The sequence below is a fragment of the Lithobates pipiens genome, unplaced genomic scaffold, assembly GCF_037356315.1.
Source record: "Lithobates pipiens isolate NorthernLeopardFrog02 unplaced genomic scaffold, aLitPip1_a1.2 Scaffold_16, whole genome shotgun sequence".
Lineage (NCBI taxonomy): Eukaryota > Metazoa > Chordata > Amphibia > Anura > Ranidae > Lithobates > Lithobates pipiens.
This window is the reverse complement of record NW_027507748.1, coordinates 596,079,819-596,105,318: the sequence shown is the minus strand read 5'-3', so window position 1 is coordinate 596,105,318 and position 25,500 is coordinate 596,079,819. Positions and strand designations below refer to the sequence as shown.

Genomic DNA, 25,500 nt, shown 5'->3' with positions numbered 1-25,500 from the left:
AACTAAAACATATAGAATTAAGTGTAACCATCTAAAAAATAAAAATTCCAAAGTGATGTAAACCTCCCAACTAAAAAGTTGCACTTTAAGTTACTTTGTATTACAATTATCTGTAGAGGGGTTTCCACCAACCCTGCTATGTTAAAACAAAACGTATGTCTTATTCACATTTTGATGTGTATTATATGTAAAATCACATATCACTGGAATTATTGCACTTAAGGTTAATGTGTATGGCAAATATCTATAGGAGGGGTCTCCACCATCCCCCTTAAGTTTCATTTGTTTCAACTTATTTTCAGTTTGATGTGTATTATATGTGACGTTACATATCGCAGAGACCGATATTGTGGTAATATTGAAGTTTATTGAGATTTCCATACATAAGAGGATTCCACCATTATTGTTAAGTTATTGACCAGTAAGTTGGTGCTGCACTTTTTTTGGTGGTGTAGAAACACATAACACTGCTTAGAAGCAAGCCTTTGAGGCTGGGTTCACATTATTGCGAATTGGATGCAGGTTCAGCCACAGAGGCAGAACTGCAATCTGCCCATGTAAACAAGGCAGATCGTCATCCTGACATGAATCCTGTGTTCCTGCAAAGCAGGGATATGGATCCATGTACACTCACTACTTTACATTGTAGCAGTGTCATTTCTTCAGTGTTGTCACATAAAAAGCTATAATAAAATATTTTAAAAAAATATGAGGGGTGTACTCACATTTGTGAGATACTGTACATGGAGCCGTCAACTTGGCTGTCTCCATGTGATGCATTGGTAGGGTAGCTGCCAGCAGTATTACTATGTCCACCCAAGGCATTAGGGGTGGATGCTTGCCTGTGTTTGCTGGTAGGAACATTTAGTATGGATTAGTGATACATGTACAACCTTTAATTTTTTTTTATATATTATGATACTAATACTATGTCATTGTAGGCAATCTGTTGTTTGTGTCTTGGTCCTGAGGAAGCCAAATTGTTGGCAAAACGTTGACCATACAGACAGTAGTCCATAAGGCTGCATTCACATCTTAGAGTTTTGAATCGTAGGCAGATTTGCTGCGATTCTGCCTACGATTTCAAAGCACAGAGGTGTGAATGACAAATCGCAGAAAGCACATTTGAGTTGCCATTCATCTGAATGGCACCTATAATCACGGTGTGGTTCTGCCACGATTGGCGCACGATAAATCACAACACAATTTTAGGTACCATTCAAATTCGCATGGCCTCTCAAATATGCTTTCTGCAATTTATCTTTCACATCTCAATGCTTTGAAATCACAGGAAGAATTGCTGCAAATCTGCCCAAAGTTTAAAACGCAGAGATGTGAATGCAGCCTAATACATATTATCGTATGGATTGTATGTCCTTGGATGCACACAACCGATTATATAGACCATTCATGTACCATGTACAGATGTAAAGTGACTCTTTGTTCCCCATCTGTTTGGATACATATATTTTTATGAATTTTAACTTTTATAATAAAGATTATGTGATTTTATTTAATATGTCTGTGTTCTGTTGCTGTTATAACCTGTTATTGTAGGATACTGGAGATTCTTTCTCCAGTGTATACCTAAATTCCTCCATGCTATAGTCATTTTAGGGATGTGGCACCCCTAGAAAACAAAAACAGTCTGTCTGACCCAGGTTCTATCAAGTCTTTGTTTTTATCCTATCACGGAGTATTTGGGGTATTTTGAAAATACATCTTTTAAAATGGCTTTATTAATGACTATTCCATCAACCAAACTACAAGCATTTTGTGCCAAAGGATCCTTTCTATGTTTCTTTCTGAATAGAGTGATCCTTTGTCCAATGCTGCCTTTTTTTCAAAAGTGGCTTTATTCCACACCAAATAGGATGTTGTTCTTCTCGCAATCTCTAATTCTTCATCTGGGCTTTTCCGTTGTCCACCATGTACCCAGGTTTTACCCGCATGTCCCTTATTCAGAGTCTCAGAAAGGATTTTTGTTGTTTGTTATCGGGTGAAGAAAGGCATTCAAAGGGCTACTGTATCTTGTATAGTAAACACCTTGCACAAGGCCCAGAAGTGGTTGTAAACCCTGCTTTGTTATTACCTGCAGGTGAGCCTAAGGCTTAGCTGTAGGTAAAATGAGTATCTCCTATCGTGCACTGTTTAGGAGATATTCACCCTGCATGCAGCCGCTGACATCAACGGCGTATGCGCTCTGAAAGTCCAGCATACCGTACTGGACCTTCAGAGCTTCTTGCCAGAGGGCTCTCAATGCGCGAGAGTGACGTCATCAAGGCGCCAGCCACTCACAGCGCTGGAGCCACAAACCTGGAAGAAACACCGGGAGAACATGTCAGCCCTCAGCGGTGAGCGAATGCCACTGGAAGAGCTTCGCTCCAAGGTAAGTATTTCATACTGTGCTAGTATGCATTGCATACTAACACATTATGCCATTGACATGCAGGTTTTTTTTTTATTTACAACCACTTTAAAGTACAACTAAAGGCAAAACATTTTTATTTTTTTTGAGTTTTGGATAGAGTGGAGAATGATTGGAATGCTCGTCTTTTTATTGCTGTCTGTGCCCCATTAGGGAGATTCACCCTCTCTATTTGTCCTGTTTACACTTATTATTAAAAGTAAAATAAAATCCCAACTTTTGGGTTGTCTCCAGAAAAGTAATAGAGGGAAATCTTCCAATGGGGACACTAATTATGATGACCTTGGAGACCCCAAGGAATTCCCTTACTTTGCAGGGATTTCCTCTCACTTCCTGCTTGGTTATGTGATAGGAAGTGAAGGGAAATTTCCACAATGCGATCTCCAAAATGAAAAAAAAAAAAAAAAAACACCTTTTGCCCATAGTTCTACTGCACACGTGTACAATGCAAATTGAAGCTCTGGTTTCCCTGCAAAGAGAAAAATCAGTTGTTCAGCGTTTCACGTCAGTTTTTGATCAGTATCAGGTCAGGTTTACGTCTGGATTTTATCCTGTTCACAACGTAATGCATCTGCAAATCAGATGCGTTCCTATAGAAGATAATGTGCTTGCAATTTGCACTGCAATGCACAAGTTTTTTGGGCAATGCGGAGTGCGAATGCAATGCACATATGTGAATCAGCTTCATTCAAATGAGCGCATTTTAAAATGTCATGCGAATTGGATGCGGTGTAATCCTATGCATCCAATTCACATAGGTGTGTACCGTTCCTTAAGGTTTTCCAGTCTGCGATTAGATATTTCACTAGAATGGGCACATCCTGGGTAGGTTTCTCTAAGGTATTTACAAAACAACAATCTGCAAGGCACCTAACCTGGTCTTTCTTCCGTCATTGTTCACAACCTCAGATTTTTGGATGAAGCAACATTCAGCAGTCCTTTGTTAATGTTTCTAAAAATATATATTTTTTGGTGCATGGCAGCAATCCCTGTATCTCTTGATTGTGCCAAACAGCCCCAGTTATTTTTAGGCCCCAAAACTCATTGGTTTTTGGTGAAAAATATTAAAGAAACAAGATATCATTTTATTTGTTTCTGATTTAAAGGGGTTGTAAAGGTTTGTTTTTTATTTTCTAAATAGGTTCATTTAGAAGGGAAATCGAAGGAAAAAGGTAAGTGAACCAACAATGCACTAACTTAAAGGAACCTATTTAGAAAATAAAAAACAATGCTTTACAACCCCTTTAAGATAGGGATCATTTACCATAAGGTTTCACTCATAACAGGTTTTCTTTAAAATTAAAGTGGTTCTAAAGCCTTAAAAAGGTAAAACTAGATGGAAAGAGTTTTTTTGGTTCATTTTGGATAGAGTAAGGTTTTTTCCCTACCATCTGTGTCCCATTGGGGAGATTTCCCTTCACTTCTTGTCCCGTAGAAAACAGGAAGTGAGAGGAAATCCCTGCAAATTAAGAGAATTTCTTGGGGACACCAGATCACCAGAACTAGTGTCTCCATTGGAAGATTTCCCCAGTATTACTTTTCTGGGGACAACCCAGAATCTGGGATTTTCTTTAACCTTCACTTTCAATACAAAGTGAGGGGAGACCTCTCCAGTAGACCAAACTTCTAACCCTTCCTCCTATTTAAAACAAGTGGAGTTGGGTTTTAAATTGATGCTGCTTTCTAAGGGACACTCTGCTCGCTTTCCTTATGAGGCATCTAAAAGACCAACTTGTCATCAAGGCACTCAAAATGCACAAATGCTTTCTAAGGTTTGGTTAGACACTGTTAAAGCCTAGAGCAGTGGTTCTGAACTATTACCTTATGTTAACCAAGTAAACTGCATAGCAAGATAGGGCCCATGGCTAGGTGTGAACAAACTAGATAGGGAGGCAGTTTATTTGGAATATGGTTGTTGGTCAGCAAGGGCCTTAAAATGTATCTAAAAATGCGTTGATCTAAAGCCAGCATTTTTGAAATTTATTTTGAGTAGTAAAAAAATTAGAACCCATGTAAGGTTTTTATTGCGTTTTGTGTTTCCACAGTGACCACTGATACTGGGTCAGCAAAGGGAAATCAAAAATTTTGAGTTTTCATCAAAACAGGAATAGAGGGGAAATCTTCCAAAAGGGACACTTGTTTAGATGACAACCAACAGAAGATTTTCTTCATTTTGGAGAGTTTTTTTTTTCTTCTTTTTTTTCCATTTCTTGCTACATCTTTAAAACGGGTCATAGGAAATCTCCCCAATGGGACATAGCAAAAAGTAGCCTGACTGCCCACTGTTCCAGTCCTCCATATTACACATATATACACATTATGCCTATTAATCAAATTCACACAAAGCATATTCTTTGTCATTTAATTATAGCCTCAGTATGAGAAAAGAGGGCCGAAGACCTCAGCAGGTAAAATGAACACGGAGAGCTTCTGAAAATTATGTTTAAAACTATATAAAAATATCAGGTGCAAGTTGTTCATTTATTACATTTAGATATACATTCTAAAGATGACTGTGTTGCCCTTGTTGAACTACGATTATGTACAAACACACACGTATATACACACACACATACATATGTACAATATATATACAGGCACATGCATATATATACACACATATGTGTGAGTATATGTAAGATTAATACACAAAAAAAATATATATCCAGATACATAAAGCATGTATCCAGATATATGTATATACAAAAGCAGAAATATACAATACAGTCTCCTCGTGATGGCAGTTTTTGCTGTCTTTGAACATAAGAAAGTGAGAACAACCCATAAAGAGGGTATGCCTCAGTCCAAGTATGAATATATTCATGGTTACTCCAGTTTTACACATTTTCCTGATTTCCTTTACAGTCCTTCATACCCCCCTGAGAAGTAATAGGTTGTGGCTCTTGTCTGGCCCCATTTTAGGGAGTTGTTAAATTGTAGAAATCCTCTCTAAACAAAACTGTTTATTTTGAATCTGTAAAATTTCTATAACCATCAATGTCACTGTCCAACATCATCCTTTGGCAGGACACTCTAGAACTCTAGAAAAAAAAAACTTGGATAAATCCAGATTATTATTCTGGATTAACTGAACTACAGGCAAATACCAATCCACTTATGTTTTATTTAAAAAAAATAAGTAAATCAATGAATTTTTTAATACTGCTCAAACGTCAATGAACCTTATCTAGCAAAAACATGTGAGAACAGCGTTGTTCTCAGCACTGCAGTTGTTTGATTATTGTTTTCTTGTTGTTTGAAATTGGCAACTGGGATTGAATTGGCTGCTATGGAGAAAATTACAATCAGATCTTGTGAAGTCACTGTTTTTTTTTTTAGCATAACCTGGGGGTTAAAAAAAAAGAAAAACCTCTGCTTTGTTAAATTTACACACTATTCTGATGTAGCCATAGTTGTTGAGGAAATTTTCAAGCAAACAAATACCGAACAGATGTTAAAGCTGACCCCCAAGCAGGCAGAAAATTTTACATTTATATATACATTGAAATAGATCCAGACAGCCTTGTATATGACCTAAGCTAAGGAGTCATCACGCCCTCAACACAACAACCCCACACCCCCAGTCTTCTGGCTACAAAGAGTGAGCAGCACACTGAAGAGGTCATCACTCTGTGCCGGGATTGGCTCCTTCTGCTACCTCCCCCAATATAAATACTGCTGTACAGAGGATTACGGGATGCTAATAACAGGACAAATTCAGATACTTAAGCCACCGGTTGCATTTTAAAATACTGCACATTTAAAGGTTCTTTAATGAATATATGATTACATTCATTTGTGTCTCTTAATATCTGCCTGGGGTACCCGTTTAATGAAGAGATGTTCCCCATCATTGAGAACTCCATTTGTTCACCTTTGCCGTTTTACCAGAAGCCTGAACTGAAATATTTAAGCTGAAATCGCTTATTAAAATGTTAGTTGCCTGGATGTCTTTGGGCTTTAATCTTTCTGAGCCTTATGTTGCATGGAGACCTAAAAAAGGGTCAGTTCACTAAAGCATAATGGATGCTATATTTTACACATTGCTTTGCTATTTTTTGCTATCACAATTTAAGGCAAGGTGACCGTCTTTTTAAACCTCACCACCTCAGGGATTAATTGTCCTGTTGGAGCCGATTTAATAATACCTGGTGTTTATGGGTATAGGAGTGCATGTGACCCCCTCTCATGATGCAGTGATCAGGGCTGAAAATCATCAATTGTGTAATCTCAGAAAAAATCCGACAGACTTTACAAGGGGTTAGGACTGCAGAGCAACTGAGTGGCAGGAGAGTGCTGTGAAGGCCAGAATAAGTGGGTCGGTTTTAAAGAGGCTGCCTAAATTATCAGTCTTTTAAAGTGGTTGTTATTTATTTTTAAGTAACAAACATATCTACACTTACCTGCTCTGTGCAAAAGAATTGCACAGAGCTACCCTGATCCTCCTCTTCTTTGGTTTCTTGCCAGCGCTTCTGGCTCCTTCTCTCTTGCTGGTGCCCCTAATAGGAAACCGATTCCCATGGGGGCAACCGTGCGGGCTCGCTCCTGAGCCCCACTGCTGCGTCCATTGACACAGACAGTAGGACTTGGTCCCGCCCCCCTGTTCCCTCAGCACTGGATTTGACTGACAAGAGTGGGAGCCAATGGCTCCCGCTGATATCGATCTGCCCACAGAGGAGGGACAAAGTTAGGAGAGACTCTCGTGCACAGCGTTGGATCGTGATGGGGTTCACGTATAATGCCCCTTTTCACACATACAGGCTATTTGTCAGTTTTTCAGCCATCTGTTGATGGATGAAAAAACAGACATCAATGCATCTCTATAGAAAAACTGATGTAAATTGTTATTATTATTGTGCATGATTTATATAGCGCCAACAGTTTACGCAGTGCTTTTCAATGTAGAGGGGGGGCAGCATAATTAAACTACAGTAGGAACAGGAGGGCCCTGCTCGTAAAGGTTACATTCTAAAGGGAGGGGGTGGTAGTACAAAATCTAATAGTTGCGGGGAATGATTTGATGGGGTGGCTTGAAGACAGTTGTTAGTGGGTGTGGGATAGGCTTCCCTGAATAAGTGTGTATTCAGGGATCTCCTAAAGGTGGATTATCATCTATTTACATCAACATCTGTTTTTTGGAAAGGATAAAAGCCCTATTTTTCTACCATTAAAAAAATGGATCGGATGAAAAAGGGATGTAATTGGATGAAAAAGGGATGTAATTGGATGAAAAAGGGATGTAAACGGACAAATGGTCAGTTTTTTCATGAAACAATGGCTCTGGGACTCAAGTGGTCAAGGACTCTAGCTGGTGAATGTCAAAAATTGATGTAAAAACAGATGAAAAACTGATGAAACTTTTTTTTTTTTTGGAAAAGTGTGACTGAACTGATGAATCAAATGGTCTGTATGTGTGAAAGGGGCTGTCTGTGACACAGAAGGTTTTTTACCTCAGGCCCCTTTCACACCAGGGTTTGATTGTCTGTTTTTCAGGCAGACCTGATCGGACCACCCATTGTTCTCTATGGGGCATGTCTGCAGACATGTGTCCGCTGTCACCCCATCCGATTCGGTCCACTAAAAACAGACATATGAGAATAAGTTTGCCATCTGTTAAACGGATCGGATCACGATCGGATGGAAACAGACATGCAGTCCCTTTCCATCTCACCGCCCTATAGAGAACAGTGGGCTGTGTCCGTGTCTGCTCAGCATAGCAAAGCGGACACAGACCTGTCATCGTCTGCTTAGCGTGAATCAGCAGAGGGATCCTCCACTGAGCAGGAGGATCCGCTTGGACGGATTCTGCCCCGTCTGAAAGGGGCTTAATGCATAGAATGCTTAAGAGGTTGGAAACCAAAAAACAAAAACTGTAAGAGAAAGGCATAATAAGTTAGAATGCATTTCATACAAGCTCATTATGAAATACTTTCCTTAGAACGAAGCCTCCCACAGAAGCGCCCACACACCGCTGAGACGGCCGACATGTTCCCCGGTGTTTCTTCCAGGTTTGCGGGCTCCGGCACTGTGAGTAGCCGGAGCCGTGATGGCGTCACTCCCACGAATGCGCACGGGAGCTGGCGGTCACGGCACACGGATCTGAAGAAACGGTACGGATGGCCGTTTCTTCAGAGTGCATGCGCCGATGACAATCAGTGGGGTATACAGTAAAAATCTACTAAAAGGGTGCAAGTTTAGGAGATATTTACAGTACCTATAGGTAAGCCTTATTATAGTTAGTTTACTTCCTCTTTAAGGTTAAAAACCTTGAAGCTTTAGAACCACTTTAAAGTTATTGTTTTTTTACACCACAAGCATATCCAGGTGATAATTGTGATGTTCTGTAAATTGCCTAATGAGGACTGTAGAAAAAGTAAAGCGAGGTGGAAAAAAAAACCAAACAATACAGATTCAAGAGAAAAAGCTTTTCATGGCTAAATAATTACTTTGTGGAAAGTCCACACCTTTGTATGAGTAATGAATTTTCTAATGAGAAAATCACCATAATTAACACTATGAATGCAGTTAATAGATCTCATACAGCTTAGTGAACTGGACCAATTAAGTGCCACAGTGCAGGTCACATAATCTCAACCTTTTATACATTACACCTGTCCTCCTAAATAAAAATGAAAAAAATAAGGATAAATTCTCAGTGCACTCAATACATCTTTTTTTCATATTTTGAGCTGAAAAGATGATTCTAAATTTAAAGCCTGAAAAACCTCTGGCTGCTCTCTGACTAAACCAAAAAAAAAAATCCCAATAATGGCAGAGACAGAGGACTGCTTAATAATCTTTTTTGCAGGAAAAATTACTAGCATGGCATGTTAACCAGCACACCAGGTTCCTTCTAATACAGATCTAAAAGTGGACCTATCCTTAAAGTGACATTAAAGGTAATTTTATTTTTTTTAAATAACAAACATATCATACTTGCCTCCACTGTGCAGCTCGTTTTGCACAGAATGGCCCTGATCCTGCTCTTCTGGGGATCCCCCGGCGGCTCTCTCTCTGCAACAGATAACCCCCTAGGAGAAGCAGTCTCCCGGGGGGTTTCCTTTGCAGGAGTGCTCCAGAGTCCAGCATTCGGCGCCCATAGACGCCGAATGCAGGACTCAGCCCTGCCATTCAGCAGTGGCGTCATTGCATTCAATTTACAACAGTGGGAGCCAATGGCTGCGCTGCTATCAAAAAACGGGGGGGAAGCCATACAGGGAATATATTCATTTCTGGCTCATTTATTAATATTGTTAACAGTATCCATTTAGATCTGTTAAGCTTCCACGGGATCTTCAGGTTTCCACAATGCCAGAGAATGTTGACATTTTTCTTGTTGCCATACGGGAAGTGTAGGAATAATGTAATGTTGCATTTATGTTACCATTCAACAGTTTACTATTGATACCTACATCTCCATATGAAACAAAAATTGAGCATTTCCAGTAGGGCACAATGGATACTTCAAAAGAGCCTTATGAAATTGAAACAAAGTAAGTAATGGATACTATTTACAAAATGTATTATTTCACTGTCTTACAGAATCAAATTCATCATAAAAGTGGTGTTACACTTTAAACTAATATGAAATAGTACAGGGGATGAAATACTTACCTTATTATCCATGTGATCTCTGCACAGCAGGTACATCAGCATTCAGATTAGCAGATCGTCCCTTTCAGCAGGGATCACACTGCTAATTGCCTAGGCATTCCAGAGGTTTCTTTAGCCAAACAATATATTTTGTGCCTTCTGCAACTGTGCATACACACATATATATATATTATTCATAATATATATATATATATATATATATATATATATATATATACATATACATACATATACATACACACACACACACACACACAAGGCCGCTGATAGAAATCATGGGGCCCCATACAGCCTACCTGACGGGGCCCCCTTCCGCTCCACCCCTGATCCCTCCTTCAGCCCCACCCCTGGCCCGTCCTGAGACCCGCCTTGAAACTGTCTCTGCAGCACATTACGGCATTGGCGGCACTGTCTCTGCAGGCAGCATGTGCATTATGGGCCATAACGCATGTGCTACCTGCAGACAGTGCCACCCATGCTGCCAATGCCATATTGTGCTGCAGACAGTGCCACCCATGCTGCCAATGCCATAATGTGCTGCAGGCAGTGCCACCCATGATGCCAATGCCATAACGCATGTGCTACCTGCAGACCGTGCCCCCCATTCCACCAATGCTGTAATGTGCTGCAGACAGTGCCACCCATGACACTAATGCCACAACGCATGTGTTGCCTGCCAACAGTGCCACCCATGCCGCCAATGCCATATTGTGCTGCAGACAGTGCCACCCATGCCACCAATGTCATAATGCCATTGGCAGCATGGGTGGCACTGTCTCTGCAGGCAGCACATGCGTTATGGCATTAGCAGCATGGGTGGCACTGTCTGCAGCACTTTACAGCATGGGTGGCACTGTCTGCAGCACTTTACAGCATTGGTGGCATTGTCTGCAGGTAGCACATGCGTTATGGCATTAGCGTCATGGGTGACACTGTCTGCAGTACATTACGGCATTGGCAGCATGGGTGGCACTGTCAGCAGGCAGCACATACGTTATGGCCCATAAAGCATGTGCTACCTGCAGACAGTGCCACCTATGCCGCCAATGCCATAATGTATGGATGCTGGTGCAGTAGATTTTGAATCCCCCACAAGCAAGCACCCACCTGTTAGCCGGGCCCCAGGTGTCACTTCCTCCCTGATCCTGCAGTGCTGCTGCCTGGACTCACTGGAGTATCAGTCTGTGTCACAAACAGTCAGATGCCAGCTGTTTTTTTGTTTTCTTCAGCCAAAGCCGCCGCTCATCTCACCGCTTCTTCTCTCAGCCGAGTGAAGAACAGAGCAGAGCGCCAAGAGTGGAGGGAGAGGGATCACTCCTCGGCACCAGGGAAGGACACACTGGCTAGGACTTGAGCCAGCATGAGGAGCGTGCATGGAAGAGAAGAGACTTTCTTCCGCGCCCGAAATACAAGAAATAGTCCCTCCCTGCCGCCACCTACACAAACACTGCAGGTATTGAGATGTTTGGTCAGGGCTGTGGAAGTTTTTTTTTCTTTTTTCTACACTAGTTAGTTCCCTGTGCAGGTTGTCCAGGCCCCCCTGCTGGCGGGCCCGCTACAACAGGGCCAGTGTACCGGGCCCTGTGTGTGTATATATATATATATATATATATATATATATATATATATATATATATATATATATATATATATATGTGTGTGTGTATGACCAGAGGCTATAGGGTTTAATGACAGGTCCACTTTCTAAACAGTTAGTGTTAGACTTTCAATTTTCTAAAATATTATACTGTATCCTAACCAAGCTTCCTTACATTGATCACACATTTAAAAGCAATATATCAAAAGCATTGTTTATGGGTCAACATGTCCACAAATTAATACAAACCTCTTCAAATTATGATATGCATAAAAGATTCACAAAAGTTGTGCAGGAAGGGACGATAGCATATGTTAAATTAATGCAATACTTAAATGTGAAAGTGCGATTTCTGTGGTAGTATTTTCTTTTTGTAGTTTGATTTTCTTTTTTTTTCACTTAAAGTCTAACAGTAACAGCGATTCATCAGTGCATGAAACTGTGACAACCCCCTCCCCCGGGGCAAAAGTAGTTACTTTACCAAAAAAAAAAAAAATAATAATCTGGGATTCTCTGGTTTGGACAATTCTACTTTACAAGCTCACAAGTTCTTCCAAAACGATTTCCATTAAAACAGCATGCTGGTAAAAGCAAAGAGGACGAGATGCTGTCATGCTGGCAGAATGACATTGGCAACAGATTTCTGTCCTTTCATAGGATAAGGCAGGGGACTGTAATATTTATGCAGTAAAACAAGTCTGGAGTGAGTTCGCTTTTTCGCATAAATATTCTCGGTGACCTGCTCGGAGCGCTCGTCTTATCCGTACCGGTCAGGTAGGTCTCTAGATTATGCCATGTAGATGAAAGTGTTGATATCGGACTCATCTCTTCGGATGTACTTGTGTTCTATGAGCCATTCAATTTGTTCTTTGATCATTTTTTTCTGTGGCAAGAACATGTTTTTCAAAATTTCTACTAGTTCAGTCTGGAGCTGAGCATTGGTAATTTTCTTTCTCATCTTCATAATTTGAATAATGGCCTCCTGGAAAATAAATCAGAGGTTTCTACATAAGGAGAAGCTGATAACAGAGAACAGTGAATGCAGTTATAGACAGTTTCCTTCATTTAAAGATGATCTCCAGACAAACAGCTCAATGCACAGATGAAATACATATACACAAGCCGTTTTATTTGCCAAAGGATTGTATTTTGCCCATCCAGACTGGAGATTTTTACAGCTTGCTATATTGCAAAGCTCTATCTGGCAGGACAGGAGACCTGATTTTTCTCTGCTACAGTTCACTAACACTTGCAGGTTTTGTGTCTCCTCCAAGCCTGTGACTGGACAGTCAAAAGAGAAGCAGCACACTGATGAGTTCACCAGTCACTTTGCTCTCTCCACCTGTCAGCATGCGACTTGTTAGCACATAAGCACTGTAGCACAAATGACTGGCCCTTTGTGTTACTTGTTCATCGCCTAATCTGAGCACTGACTGCTGTACAGTAACTGTAAGAGGCTAATACCAGGTCAAATAAAGGCACTGCACTGCTTGGCTTTCATTAATGAATCCAGACCATTCCTCAGCTGTGAGGATACCTATATCTTTCTGCCATTTTGCTTCATTATTTGCCGTGGCATTCATACAGCTTGTCAAAAGAAGGGTATTCTAGATTTTTGCATTTTGAATTTTTGCCCTCTCCTATTCTGTCCGAGGTTATATGCCAACAGTGGTGGTTTTCTTCTATAGCAAACCTGTCACTGATCTTTGCAAGTTTACTTACTATATGTAATATACTATAATGTGCTACTAGGCAGAATATTTAGGTTGTGGTTACTTGGTTTTTGCATGTTCCAGTTCCCCAAGATATCTTTCCCCATTATTTATATTGTACACTATATAGCACCGGAATTTACATACACACAAGTACAAATGTAGAGGAAGAGGTGTTCAAAAAAAAGAGAATACTATCCTGTACATTTTTTTTTTTTATCTTGGAGGAGTATGATACAGGGCTGTAGTCATAGACCATGGCTTATATGCAGGTTACTAAGGATGCGCTCAGGCATGTTCGCAAACAGCACGTGCAGAGTCCGCCTGTCGGCACTGCACAGCACTAATCACAGGCAGCGACACATTTCACTGTCTCCCTGCTTGTGATTAGCGCTCCGTAATGCCGACTTCCCTGCGGCCTTTGCATGTGCTGTTTGCGAACACGCTTGAGCTCATCCTTACAGGCGTCCTTCAGTAAACTGAATCACCTGAAGGTAGCCTGCATATAACCCTAGCAACCGGACAGCGGGCATCAGCCCGTGTGTCCTTTCCTCCATCACGGTGGCAGCGCGTTTCTTTCCCTCCTCCTAGGCATCCAATAGGATCGCCTGTTCTTTCAGCCAATTGGGTGACAGGTCTCAAGACCTGCTTCCAGACTGGCCAGGAGGAGGATCAGTGTTACCATAGGGAATGTTTATTCGCTATCATAACACACCTGGGTGGGATCCGTTCATGTTCTCTGCGCCCCGAGCCCACCCTATTTTGAAGCCTAGTAGAGCTTCTGGCTTTAATCACGTGCTTCAAAACCCCTCCCCCCCCCATCGGAATCCATGAAAGGGGCCAGAAGCATGGATTGGGGGGGCGGCAACCGTGGGCCCTTAACCACTTTAGGACCCGCCCGCTGACGTTTTACATCGCTATTTTGAAGAGGAATATTGTTATGGCAGCAGCTAGCTGCCATAACCCCGGTATCCTCTTCTTCAGCAGGCAGTCTGCTTTCAGATAAAAGTGGTCTCTGCGGCGCGAGATCACTTGTATCAGTGGCGGGAGAGGACACCCCTTCCCGCTGCTCTCCAGTGTCCTCCGCCGCTTACCGGAGCCATCGGTAGCGGCGGAGGTGATCGGGTCCCTGTGTCCGGCATGGAGATGAGTGAGGGGAAGGTGGCCGCCACCCTTCTCCATAACATTTCAGGGCGGAAGCAAAGTCAAAACGTCATTTCCGCCCATAGTACTTAAAGGGACATTTTAGAAAAAAAAAAAAAAAAACATTTTTCCAAATGACATTTAATTAAATATTTTTTTTAATTGCATTTTAGTATTAATATGAGATCTGAGGACTTTTGACCCCAGATCTCATTTTTAAGAGGCCCTTTCATGCTTTCTTTTCTATAAAAAGGGATGTTTACATTCCTCGTAACAGGAATAAAAGTGACACAATTTTATTTTATTTTTTTTTAAAGAACAATGTACCGTATATACTCGAGTATAGGCCGACCCGAATATAAGCCGAGGCCCCCAATTTACCCCCAAAAAAACTGGCAAACTTATTGACTCGTGTATAAGCCGAGGGTGAGACATGCCTGTCCATCCCTGTGTGTGTGTCCGTCCATCCCTGTGTGTCCGTCCATCCCTGTGTGTCCGTCCATCCCTGTGTGTCCGTCCATCCATCCCTGTGTGTGTGTGTGTCCATCCATCCATCCATCCCTGTGTGTGTGTGTCTCCATCCATCCATCCATCCATCCCTGTGTGTGTGTGTCTCCATCCATCCATCCATCCCTGTGTGTGTGTGTATCCATCCATCGTGCCTTGCCTCCTTGCCTCCGTGCCTTGCCGCCGTGCCTTGCCTCCGTCCCGTCCCGTCCCGTCCCTTGCCTTGCCTTGCCTCCGTCCCGTGCCCTCTTCGTCGGCGCCTCGGCGGCCATTGTAAAATTCAAAAGCTGCGCCGCCGCCTTCGCCTGTGATAGGCGGAACACTGAATTTCCCAGCAGCCTGTGTTCCGCCTATCACGTACATCGTATCATCCTCGTCCGTAGTACGAGGATGATACGATGTCCGTGATAGGCGGAACACAGGCTGCTGGGAAATTCAGTGTTCCGCCTATCACAGGCGAAGGCGGAGCCGGAGGCGCGGCTTTTGAATTATAGAATGGCCGCTGTCTGTCTGCTCGACACGCTGATCGAGCGGGCAGACAGCGATGACTCGAGTATAAGCCGAGGGGGGCACTTTCAGCCTCAAAAAAGAGGCTGAAAATCTCAGCTTATACTCGAGTATATACGGTAAAAAGAAATAAGAAAAGTAAAAAAATTTTTACACGCGTCCTGTCCCGTAGAGCTCACGTGTAGAAGCGAACGCATACATAAGTAGCGCCCTCATATGAAAATGGTGTTCAAACCACACATGTGAGGTACCGCCGCGATCGTTAGAGTGAGAGTAATAATTCTCGCCCTAGACCTCCTCTGTAACTCAAAACATGCATGCTGTAGCACTTCTAAAACTGCTGCGCAAATACGGCATGACAAAGTATTGCAACAACCTCCATTTTATATTCTAGGGTGTTAGAAAAAAATATATATAATGTTTGGGGGTTCTAAGTAATTTTCTAGCAAAAAAAATGTTTTTAACTTGTAAACACCAAATCTCAGAAAGAGGCTCAGTCCTTAAGTGGTTAATGGCCCCTGATATAACCCATGGTCTAGGACTACAGTCCTGTGCTGTATGATTAGGATATTTTAAACAATCAATGCTTTGAATTAAGTGCTATACAAGATTATGAAGTGCTGTGGTTACATTAGGTAATCTTTAGACATAATGTAACATACAAAAGTGATCATCTAGAACAATACATCATAAAATGCAGACAATGTCCTGGTACGCACCTGCGTCCTCAGTATTCGGAGCTGTACAATGCCTTCATTTTCTTCTTCCCTCATTCTCTCGGTTGTGAGTTGCAAGCGTCCAATTAAATTGATCTTTCCTCTTTTCTGAACTTTTGCATTTTTTCTTAAAGGGAAGAAAGTGGAAAAAATATTTGCACGCGTTAGGAAGCTTGTAAAATAAAATCTCCACCCTAGATCTCTATAGCATGATTTGTTTGATCAATTTAAAGGGAAACTGCCATGGAAATAAATATTTTTGTGGGAAACCTTACATAAGAGATGCCATTCTACAACTACTGGGCTGCATGCTGACATCAAGGTCTTAGAACTAGCATAAGGTGACTTCATTACTCTTTCTCACGTGTCACAGCACTTGCTTTGCGATTGGTCCAGCACTATCACTATTAGGAGTAGAGGGGAAAATCCCCCAATGGGGACACTAGTACAGGTGACAGTCATCAAATCTAACCCCTTCTCACTTTAACAAATATTAGAAAAGGGTTTTGACTGGAGTTCCACTTTAATCTCATTTTGTTGAGAGCCTGGTTTTAGATATACAGTGGTGTGAAAAAGTGTTTGCCCCCTTCCTCATTTCCTGTTCCTTTGCATGTTTGTCACACTTAAGTGTTTCGGAACATCAAACCAATTTAAACAATAGTCAAGGACAACACAAGTAAACACAAAATGCAATTTGTAAATGAAGGTGTTTATTATTAAAGGTGAAAAAAAATCCAAACCATCATGGCCCTGTGTGAAAAAGTGATTGCCCCCCTTGTTAAAACATACTATAACTGTGGTTGTCCACACCTGAGTTCAATTTCTCTAGCCACACCCAGGCCTGATTATTGCCACACCTGTTCACAATCAAGGCATCACTTAAATAGGAGCTGCTTAACACAGTAAGGTCCACCAGAAGATCCTTAAAAGCTACACATCATGCCGAGACCCAAAGAAATTCAGGAACAATTGAGAAAGAAAGTAATTGAGATCTATCAGTCTGGAAAGGGTTATAAAGCCATTTCCAAAGCTTTGGGAATCCAGCGAACCACAGTGAGAGCCATTATCCACAAATGGCAAAGACATGGAACAGTGGTGAACCTTCCCAGGAGTGGCCGGCCGCCCAAAATTACCCCAAGAGCGCAGCAACGACTCATCCAAGAGGTCACAAAAGACCCCACAACAACGTCCAAGGAACTGCAGGCCTCACTTGCCTCAGTTAAGGTCAGCGTTCATGCCTCCACCATCAGGAAAAGACTGGGCAAAAATGGCCTGCATGGCAGAGCTCCAAGGAGAAAACCACTGCTGAGCAAAAAAAACATCAAAGCTCGTCTCAATTTCTCCACAACACATCTTGATGATCCCCAAGACTTTTGGGACAACATTCTGTGGACTGATGAGACAAAAGTGGAACTCTTTGGAAGGTGTGTGTCCAAGTATATCTGGCGTAGAAGGAACACTGCATTTCATAAAAAGAACATTATACCAACAGTAAAATATGGTGGTGGTAGTGTGATGGTCTGGGGCTGTTTTGCTGCTTCAGGACCTGGAAGACTTGCCGTGATAAAAGGAACTATGATTTCTGCTGTCTACCAAGAGATCCTGAAGGAGAATGTCCGACCATCTGTTCGTGTACTCAAGCTGAAACGAACTTGGGTTCTGCAGCAGGACAATGATCCTAAACACACCAGCAAGTCCACCACTGAATGGCTGAAGAAAAACAAAATGAAGACTTTGGAGTGGCCTAGCCAAAGTCCTGACCTGAATCCTATTGAGATGTTGTGGTATGACCTTAAAAAGGCCGTTCATGCTCGAAAACCCTCTAATGTAACTGAATTAGGACAATTCTGCAAAGATGAGTGGGCCAAAATTCCTCCAGGACGCTGTAAAAGCCTCATTGCACGTTATCGCAAACGCTTGGTTGCAGTTGTTGCTGCTAAGGGTGGCCCAACCAGTTATTAGGTTTAGGGGGCAATCACTTTTTCACACAGGGCCATGATGGTTTGGATTTTTTTTCACCTTTAATAATAAACACCTTCATTTACAAATTGCATTTTGTGTTTACTTGTGTTGTCCTTGACTATTGTTTAAATTGGTTTGATGTTCCGAAACACTTAAGTGTGACAAACATGCAAAGGAACAGGAAATGAGGAAGGGGGCAAACACTTTTTCACACCACTGTATACTAATACAAAAAAACAGGGGGGGACGGGGGGGGGGGGGGGGGGGTAGTACTGCGCTGTCCTTAATATATAAACTAAATCCTGTGGGTATTCACAATGTGTGCAAAAATGGTACATATAGGTGAATAAAACTATTAATCATGAAAATAAATAAATTATTAGTGCTGCACAGTCAGTAGTGCATATGCTTCCCAAATCATAAATCATACCATTAAGTATGAAAGTGCTAGTAGCGCATAGATGAGTAAACGAGTGTTTCAAGGTTGGACACGGAATCAAAAATACAATAATTCTTATGTAGTGAATAAAGCGCTATTCATAGATGAATGGAAAAACAAGTGTCTCAAGGCTGGACACTGAATCAAATGAACATGGAAGTATTGCAGTATTAAAATCTACACAAATCTTCACAGAAATAGTCTATTTGGAAAGGTGCTTGGTGGTCTAGATTAGTGGCTTGATATATTCCTTCACTAGTGTTTGAGAAAGCATATAAATTAAGTGACTTAGCCCCTTCTTCCTGTGTCACCTCTGTGCTCTCAGGCCTCTCACCTTGTATATGCTTTAAATCAGCATATCATCTTCTCTCAAGTGTGGTATATAAATATCAGTTCGCCTCTAAGGGTCCTCTACTTCAGCGATTTCTAGTACTGTGTATCATTGGGGGTACTGGATCTCTATTGGTCCTGCAGGGACGTTTCTTTGCAATAGGCTCCCAAATAAGTGTATAAGAGAAAGAGGAACACTCTCGTAGTGTGATAAGATTTTACTCATCTATGCACTACTAGCACTTTATTCAATATATAAAAGATAAATTATACTGAACGGTAGGATTTATGATTTGGGAAGCATATGCACTACTGTGTAGCACTAATAAATTTGGAGCATATTTATTTTCATGATTAATAGTTTTATTTACATATATGTATAATTTTTGTACACACTTTGAATACCCATAGAATTTACTTTATATATTAAGGACAGAGCAGCACTACCCCTCTTTTTTGTATATTATATTAGCCACGGATAAGTTATTAGCGATAGCCGCTGTTCTGCTTTCTATTCCTTAGGCCGCGTACACACGCGCGGACTGTTTGCCCAACCTTGTTCGTCAAACAGTTTTGGCAAACAGTCCGCTCAAAATTTGCATGAGCGGACTTGCCCACACACGAGCGGACTGTTTCAGCGAACTGTTTGCCAAACAGTTCGCTCAACTTTTGAAATGAACGGACTCGCCCACGTAAGGAGGAGGCAAATCCGCCCATTTCGAGCGCGTGTACAGGTAGGCGGGGCCCGCGAAGGAGACGTCGCGGGCTCCGCCGCCTGGAATGGGCTTAAAGGGGAACCCCAACGCCGAAAAAAATCGGCGTGGGGGTTCCCCCAAAGTCCACACCAGACCCTTGTCCGAGCACGCTACCCGGCCGGCCAGGAAAGGGGGGCGAGCGAGCGCGCCCCCCCTCCTGAGCCGTACCAGGCCGCGTGCCCTCAACATGGGGGGGTGCCTTGGGGAAGGGGGGGCCGCTCGGCCCCCCCACCCCAAAGCACCTTGTCCCCATGTTGATGAGGACAAGGGCCTCTTCCCGACAACCCTGGCCGTTGGTTGTCGGGGTCTGCGGGCGGGGGGCTTATCGGAATCCGGGAGCCCCCTTTAAGAAGGGGGCCCCCGGATACCGGCCCCCACCCTATGTGAATGAGTATGGGGTACAATGTACCCCTACCCATTCACCTGTGAAATAAAGTAAAAAAAAAACACAACACAGGGAAAAAATATTTTATTGCACAGCTCCGGGGATCTTCCGTCTTCGGGGGGTCTTCTCGCCGGACTCCTCCGCTATCTGTGTGTAGCTCTTTTACTAGCGGAGGAGTCCGGCTTTCTTCCTCCCCGCCGCCGGCCTCTTCTCCCGACTTCGGGGGTCTTGTCCCCCTCTTCGGTTCTTCTGCCGGGCCACCGCGCCTTCTTGTAGCTCTTTTGCAGGCGGTGGCCCGGTCTTCTGTCGCCGCTGCCTTCCGCTCTTCTGTCGCCGCCTTCGGTTCTTCTGCCGGGCCACCGCGCCTTCTTGTAGCTCTTTTACAGGCGGTGGCCCGGTCTTCTGTCGCCGCTGTCGTCGTCGCCGCCGCCGCCGCCTTCCGTTCTTGTTCTTCTTCTTGTTCTTCTTCTTCTTCTCCTGGAGATGTTGACACGTCGCTCTCTCCGGCCGGAATGCCAGAGCCGCGCTGTGCGGTCACTTATATAGTGACAATGGGGCGGTGTCACATGGTATATGTCACATGGGTTGGTCACATGGTGACCCTGCCCCCTTACGATGTCATAGTCCCCATGTGACATCAACCCATGTGACCAACCCATGTGACATATACCATGTGACACCGCCCCATTGTCACTATATAAGTGACCGCACAGCGCGGCTCTGGCATTCCGGCCGGAGAGAGCGACGTGTCAACATCTCCAGGAGAAGAAGAAGAAGAACAAGAAGAAGAACAAGAACGGAAGGCGGCGGCGACGACGACAGCGGCGACAGAAGACCGGGCCACCGCCTGTAAAAGAGCTACAAGAAGGCGCGGTGGCCCGGCAGAAGAACCGAAGGCGGCGACAGAAGAACGGAAGGCAGCGGTGACAGAAGACCGGGCCACCGCCTGCAAAAGAGCTACAAGAAGGCGCGGTGGCCCGGCAGAAGAACCGAAGAGGGGGACAAGACCCCCGAAGTCGGGAGAAGAGGCCGGCGGCGGGGAGGAAGAAAGCCGGACTCCTCCGCTAGTAAAAGAGCTACACACAGATAGCGGAGGAGTCCGGCGAGAAGACCCCCGAAGACGGAAGATCCCCGGAGCTGTGCAATAAAATATTTTTTCCCTGTGTTGTGTTTTTTTTTGTACTTTATTTCACAGGTGAATGGGTAGGGGTACATTGTACCCCATACTCATTCACATAGGGTGGGGGGCCGGTATCCGGGGGCCCCCTTCTTAAAGGGGGCTCCCGGATTCCGATAAGCCCCCCGCCCGCAGACCCCGACAACCAACGGCCAGGGTTGTCGGGAAGAGGCCCTTGTCCTCATCAACATGGGGACAAGGTGCTTTGGGGTGGGGGGGCCGCGCGGCCCCCCCTTCCCCAAGGCACCCCCCCATGTTGAGGGCACGCGGCCTGGTACGGCTCAGGAGGGGGGGCGCGCTCGCTCGCCCCCCTTTCCTGGCCGGCCGGGTAGCGTGCTCGGACAAGGGTCTGGTGTGGACTTTGGGGGAACCCCCACGCCGATTTTTTTCGGCGTAGGGGTTCCCCTTTAAGCCCATTCCAGGCGGCGGAGCCCGCGACGTCTCCTTCGCGGGCCCCGCCTACCTGTACACGCGCTCGAAATGGGCGGACTTTCCGAGCCGGAACAGTTTGCTCATTTCGAAAGTAGCCTACACACGGGCGGACTGTTCGCTCAAACACAGTTTCAGCGGACAGTTTTTCGGAATTTCCGAAAGACTTTGTCCGTCCAACTGTCCGCTGAAACTGTCCGCTGAAAGCCCACACACGGGCGGACTGTCCGCCCAAACACTGTTCAGCGGACAAGGTTGGGCGAACAGTCCGCCCGTGTGTACGCGGCCTTACACATATTTATTTAAAGTTGTAGTGCGTGAGTAACACACTATAAACATATACTAATGGCATTTTTTTATAGAGTATATATGTGCAGATTTCTTTCATTGTGTGCCAGCAACTCTTGTGCTATATACATACCAATCAACACAAGCCAAGCTTTTTATCACACTTACATCAAGCTGAACTCCTGGTTAACTGAAAACAAGGTGCCCTCTGTGAAATCTTTAGGAGAATTTACTTGTGGTTCATATGACAGAACTTGCCTCTTCAGTTTTGGGAACGCTACAAGAGACTGAATTAAGTAAAAGAAATTAACACAGTCTCAATGAATATTAACACATAACACAAACTGCCCATCCAGCGCAGCAATAAACCAAAACATAAAAGAATGTGCTTCACTGCTTCCTAGACAATCTGCTCATCTTTGATGGCTCAGTGTATACCCAGTCAAATATAACTAGCATAAGAGATAAAGCAGTTAAGAGCCCACCACATGCAGATAAAACACCCTTTAACTACTTGCTACCCAGGCCAATTCTGACACTTCGCTCCTACATGTAAAAATCATTATTTCTTTGCTAGAAAATTACTCAGAACCCCCAAACATTATATATATCCCCTTTTATCCACTTGATAAAATTTTGTGAGCGTATGCACTAGCAGTTTTACAAATCGGAGCCACAAATACCAGATGGCGAAAAGCCCAGGAGATTTCTACACCCCTGGTAGAATGAGCTCTCACCCTAAAGGGAGGAGCTTTATGTTTCAGAACGTAGGCCTGAATGACCAATTGATGGACCCAATTGGCAATGGAAGCTTTGGAAGCTGCCTGCCTTTTCTTGGGTCCTTTTGGTAAAACAAAAAAGGAGTCTGATCCTCGGATCCCTGCAGATTTAGACAAATAAAACTTGACTGCCCAGACAACGTCCAACGTCCTCTTCTGCCGAACGAGGCTGAGAAAAAAAAAATAAAAAAAGCAAAATAATGTCCTGATTTAAATGAAAGGCCGCCACCACTTTTTGCTAAAAGGATGGAACAGGTCGTAACAGGACCCCATCATGGTGAAGGATCAAGTACGGTTCCCTGCATGAAAATGCCGCTAACTCCGACACCCTTCTAGCCGAGGTGATGGCCATCAGGAAGGCTAGCTTGCTTGCTTGACAGAAAGTCTAATGGAATTTCCTTGATAGGTTCAAATGGTTGTTTCTGTTACACAGACAGCAACAAGTTCAAGTCCCAAGTACACATAGGTGACCTAATGGGGGGAAGCCAGCGAGTTGGTCCCTGCATAAAGGTTCAGACAAGTGAATGGGAGTCTAAAGGCCTTTGGAAGAATACGGATAGGGCCGAAACTTGACCTCCAGTTGTACTGGATTTCCACAGATGACTGTAGAAAAGAGAGACTTCTCCCAATCACGTATGTCCGAGGATGCCATTTTTTGGCTTCACACCAAGCAATATAAGTCTTCAAGAGCTTATGATAAATCTTCCTAGTGACAATTTTTCTAGCATTCACTAGGGTAGACACCACTGGTCCTGAGATGCCACGGCCCTTTAACACCCTGGCTGCAATAGCCATGCCCACAAATTTAGAGACTGTAAACGGGGGGGGGGAATTGAGACCGTAGAAGCATGGAAGCGTCCATGGCCCGTCTATTATTAATCTCACAATCTCCGTGAAGCAGGGCCTTCTGGGCCAGGCTGGTGCCACCAGAATGATTGGAACCCCTCTCTCCGAATCCTGCACAACAAATGTGGAAGGGGAGGGATCAGAGAGAAAGCATAAACCAGAGAGTACTGGCTCCATGGAACTACTAGAGCATCTGCTCCAATTGCCAGAGGATCTCTTGTTCGGGACACAAACTGCTGTAGCTTGTTGTTGACCCTAGATGGCAGTAGGTCGACCTCTGGTCATCCCCAACGTTTGAAAATTTCCTAGAACACCTCTGGCAGATCTGCTGGCGGCTGAGATAATCTGCCTTCCAGTTCTCTACTCCCGGTATATGGACTGCCAATAGAATCGGCACATGTCCCTCTGCCCAGGCTAGTATGTAGTTCACCTCCTTCAGAGCTGAATGAATCCTGGTACCACCTTAGTGGTTTATATAGGCCACTGCAGTGGAATTGTGGGACTAAACCCTGATAGGGCAATCCTGAAGCTCCATAATCTATGACCGTACGGCCAGTTGTACTGCCCATAATTCCAGGACGTTGTTGGGCAGGAGCTGTTCTGTCCTTGACCATTTCCCTTGAGCTGTGAGCCCCTCTAGGGTCACTTCCCAGCCTGGGAGACTGCCATCTGTAGTCAGTACTTTCCAAGTTACCGGGAGGAAGGATCTTCCCCTTCACAGTTTCTGATCCTGGAACCACCAGTTTAGGCTCAAGCGTGCCTGAGGAGATAAGAACATTGGATAATCCAGGGCTTGTCCTCTCCTGTTACAAGCCAACAAGATGTCCTGTTGTAGAGGCCTGTAATGGAACTGGGCATAGGGTACCGCCTCAAAGGAGGATACCATCTTCCCTAGGAGACTCATACAGAGCCGAATGGAGGGTTGTCTGGTGCCCCTTATCTGATGCACCTGATTCTTCCGGGCACAGATCCTTGCGGGTGGCAAGAATACTCTTGCTTGGACCGTAGCTAGGATCAGACCTAAATACTTTAGACCTTGAGCCTGGTTTCAAGGCTGACTTTTTGGTATTTCTGATCCAGCCTAAACTTTGCAAATACTGCACTGTGCATGTTATGCTCTGTTCCAGAGCCTGTAATAAGTGATCTCTGAGCTGGAGTTCGTCCAGATACCCAAGCACGAGGATCTTAAAAGACCCAGTACTGGTGCTAGGACCTTTGTGAAAACCCGGGGAGCTGTAGCAAGCCCAAAGGGTAGAGTCACAAATTGAAAATGATGTTCCTCTACTGCAAATAGCAGGAACCTCTAATGAGGCTGAAAGATAGGTACGTGTAAATATGCATCTTTTATATCGATGGAGGCTAAAAAGTCTTTCATCTGGAGCGAGGCTACAATTGAGCGCACAGACTCCATCCGAAAGGACTGGATTAGTAGATACTGGTTCAGGGATCTTAGGTCCAAAAATGGGCCTTGTAACCCTGTTTGGTTTTTAAACTGTAAGACAGGTTTGCTCTTTCGGATACAGGAACCTGTACAATCACTCCTTGATGCACTAAATGATGTAGTGCCTGAAGCAATAAGTCTCTTTTTGGAGGATCAGAGGGAACGCTGGCTCTTAAAAACCTCCAGCTTGTTACCATGGGATATAATTGAGGCAACCCACTAGTCCTGAATTATCATTCTCCAAGTGTCCACAAAGTACAGTAGCCTTCCCCCCACCCGAAGGAGTGGGGGCGTCCCTTCAAAAAGGAGGGTTTGGTGCTGGGTTTAGAAGAATTTTGGACTCAGGGCTTTTTCTGGCCCTGGCCTTGCGGCTTGCCCCTGATCCTAACGCCCTGTTGGCAGCGGAACTGCCTTGGCGCTGAGACATTTGAGGAAGCAGTCCCTG

General features: G+C 43.9%; 1 protein-coding gene across 2 annotated transcripts in view; it reads right to left on the bottom strand.

Moving 5' to 3' along the window:
* Positions 1–11,839: 11,839 nt before the first annotated feature.
* CUL5 (cullin 5) overlaps positions 11,840–25,500 on the bottom strand; it is an 84,244-nt gene continuing 70,583 nt past the window's right edge. For both annotated transcript variants that reach the window (XM_077483953.1, XM_077483954.1), the window contains 3 exons: positions 22,158–22,276; positions 16,228–16,351; positions 11,840–12,621 (listed from right to left, as the gene is read on the bottom strand). In XM_077483953.1, coding sequence (XP_077340079.1) covers positions 12,427–12,621; positions 16,228–16,351; positions 22,158–22,276 — 438 coding nt within the window. In that variant the 3' untranslated portion in view covers positions 11,840–12,426. The remainder of the gene's footprint in view (positions 12,622–16,227; positions 16,352–22,157; positions 22,277–25,500) is intronic.